At 69.7% G+C, this 2,204-nt stretch overlaps 2 protein-coding genes across 2 annotated transcripts in view; one reads left to right on the top strand and one right to left on the bottom strand.

The window, feature by feature from the left end:
* Window positions 1–1,058, top strand: part of TOMM40L (translocase of outer mitochondrial membrane 40 like) — a 7,041-nt gene extending 5,983 nt beyond the window's left edge. Inside the window, exons 2-4 of the mRNA XM_017839838.1 lie at window positions 201–352; window positions 435–537; window positions 622–1,058. Coding sequence (XP_017695327.1) covers window positions 201–352; window positions 435–537; window positions 622–761 — 395 coding nt within the window. The 3' untranslated portion in view covers window positions 762–1,058. The remainder of the gene's footprint in view (window positions 1–200; window positions 353–434; window positions 538–621) is intronic.
* On the bottom strand, window positions 1,028–2,188 carry NR1I3 (nuclear receptor subfamily 1 group I member 3; the record flags this gene model as incomplete). Its single annotated transcript, XM_017839842.1, has 5 exons — window positions 1,028–1,237; window positions 1,329–1,428; window positions 1,508–1,624; window positions 1,713–1,858; window positions 1,944–2,188. Coding segments are annotated over 5 exons (738 nt in total), but the record flags the coding sequence as incomplete, so codon positions are not given.
* Between the last annotated feature and the right edge of the window lie 16 nt (window positions 2,189–2,204).

The raw sequence follows: 2,204 nt of genomic DNA on the forward strand, positions 1-2,204 counted from the left end.
TGGGGACAGGGCTGTCACCTCCCTGGGGACAGGGCTGTCACCCCCCCAGGGCACCGCTGTCACCCCCCAGGGCACCCACAGCCCCCCCTGAAAGGGCTGTCACCTCCTGGGGACACCCAGAGCCCCCCCTGGGGACACCGCAGCCCCCCTTGGGACACAGCTGCCACCCCCTGTATCCCCCACGCCCTGGTGTCCCACAGTACCCCCCCCGACAACAACGCCCCCCCCAACCCCGAGGCTCCCCCCCCCCCTCGTGCTGTCTGCCTCTGTTGCAGCCCCTAAGTGGGTGACGACGCTCAACGTGGGCTACGGGGGGGCCCACGCCAGCTACTACCACCGGGCCAACGAGCAGGTGGGTGCCCCCCACGGTGTCCCCACGGTGTCCCCACAGTGTGCCCGTGCCCCCCTGACCTCTGTGCCCTCCCCTCACCCAGGTACAGGTCGGGGTGGAGCTGGAGGCCAACACGCGGCTGCAGGAGACGACCTTCGCCTTCGGGTACCAGCTCAACCTGCCCCGCGCCAACGTCGTCTTCAGAGGTGGGTGAGGCCCCCACTATCCTGGATGGCACCCACTCTGTGCCCCCCTCCTGGTGCTCACCCCCTCATCCTGTGCCCCCTCAGGGCTCCTGGACAGCAATTGGAGCGTGGGGGGGGTGCTGGAGAAGAAGTTGCCCCCCTTGCCCGTCACGCTGGCCCTGGGCGCCTTCCTGAACCACTGGAGGAACCGGTTCCACTGCGGCTTCAGCGTCACCGTGGGCTGAGGGCACGGGGGGCACAAGGGGCACGGGGGGCACTGTCCTGCTCAGGGAGCCACTGGGCCTGGCCCCGGGGGGGCCACAGGGACGCCACGGCCTTGGGGACACCATGTGACAGCACGGGGGGGGGCCCGTTGTCCCCGGTGCCACCATGTGGGGGTGGCTGCTGCTGCAGGTCCCCGGGGGGGCCGGGGGTCCCCGTTGTCCCCACGGTGCCACCCGGCCGTGCCTCAGTTCCCCCCCCCAGGTGACACACGGGCTGGCTCCGGGGGGGCCTGGCTGAATAAAGGAGCTTTACTCTGTTCCCCGTGGTGGCACTTGGGGACCGGGGGGATGCCGCCCCGGCAGGGGGTCAGCTGATGATCTCGGAGAGCAGGGGGGTCATGGAGGACAGGTCGTGGATGTGCAGGATCTGCCGCGTGTTCTCCACCTTCAGCGTCTGCAGCTCCGTCAGCAGCAGCAGCAGCTTCGGGTACAGGAACCTGGGGAAGGGGGGGTAAGGGACACGCCTGGTGGCTGTCCCTGCTGTCCCTGCTGCTCTGGGGACTCTGCCACCCCCCTCTGGGCACCCACCTGCCCTCGGGGTGCCGGTGGTCGATGTAGCTCTTGAGGGTCAGGGCCACCTTCTCCTGGAACTGGTCGATGAGGTCGCGCTGGGCGATGTCGGCGTGGCCTGGGGGGGGGTGAAGGGACGTCAGCGGGGCCCTGGGGACACCCAGCCGTCCCCCCGTGCCCCCCAGTGTGGCACCCACCTGGGGAGAAGAGCAGCAAGGCCTGGAGCAGGGCGTACTCGGCCTCGTGCAGGTGCAGCCGCCTCAGGCTCTCGTGGAACTTGAGCAGGGGCTCCAGGTAGACCTGCTGGAACCCGGCTTTGGGGGGGCACAGGGGGGTGACAGGGTGACCCGGGAGGGGCACAGGGCCGTCCCCACGCCCCCCAGGCGTCCCCAGGGTCCGTACCCAGTGCCCCGTCGCGGATGGTGTAGCAGTGCTGGCCGCACTCCCACACCTTGGTGTTGGCGTTGAAGACGGTGTTGAAGCGGATCTGGCAGATCTGCAGCGTGGCCCCTTTCAGCAGCGAGATCTGGGTGTCTATGGGCAAACTCCTGGGGGTGGGGGGCGCGAGGGGACGTCACCGGGGTGGCACAGGATGGCCCCAGCCCCGTGTGTGCCCCCCCCAAACACACCCACCTGAAGACGGGGATCTCCTTGGCGAAGTTGATGACCTGCTGGATCATGAAGGTGCTCAGGTCGGCGAAGTGGGGCAGCATCGAGAACACGTCGGGCAGCACGTCCTCGTCCTCCGTGGGGGGTGGCAGAGGAGGGGGGGACCCCCCCGCGGCCACCCCCGGCCCGGGGGATCTGGGGATGTACAGACGCACGGCGGGCTGGGGGGACAGGGGGACAGTCAGGGTGGGGGGGCACCTGTGGGACAGTCAGGGTGCATGTGGG

This window comes from Lepidothrix coronata, unplaced genomic scaffold (genome assembly GCF_001604755.1).
Source record: "Lepidothrix coronata isolate B3197 unplaced genomic scaffold, Lepidothrix_coronata-1.0 Scaffold511, whole genome shotgun sequence".
In the NCBI taxonomy this organism is placed as follows: domain Eukaryota; kingdom Metazoa; phylum Chordata; class Aves; order Passeriformes; family Pipridae; genus Lepidothrix; species Lepidothrix coronata.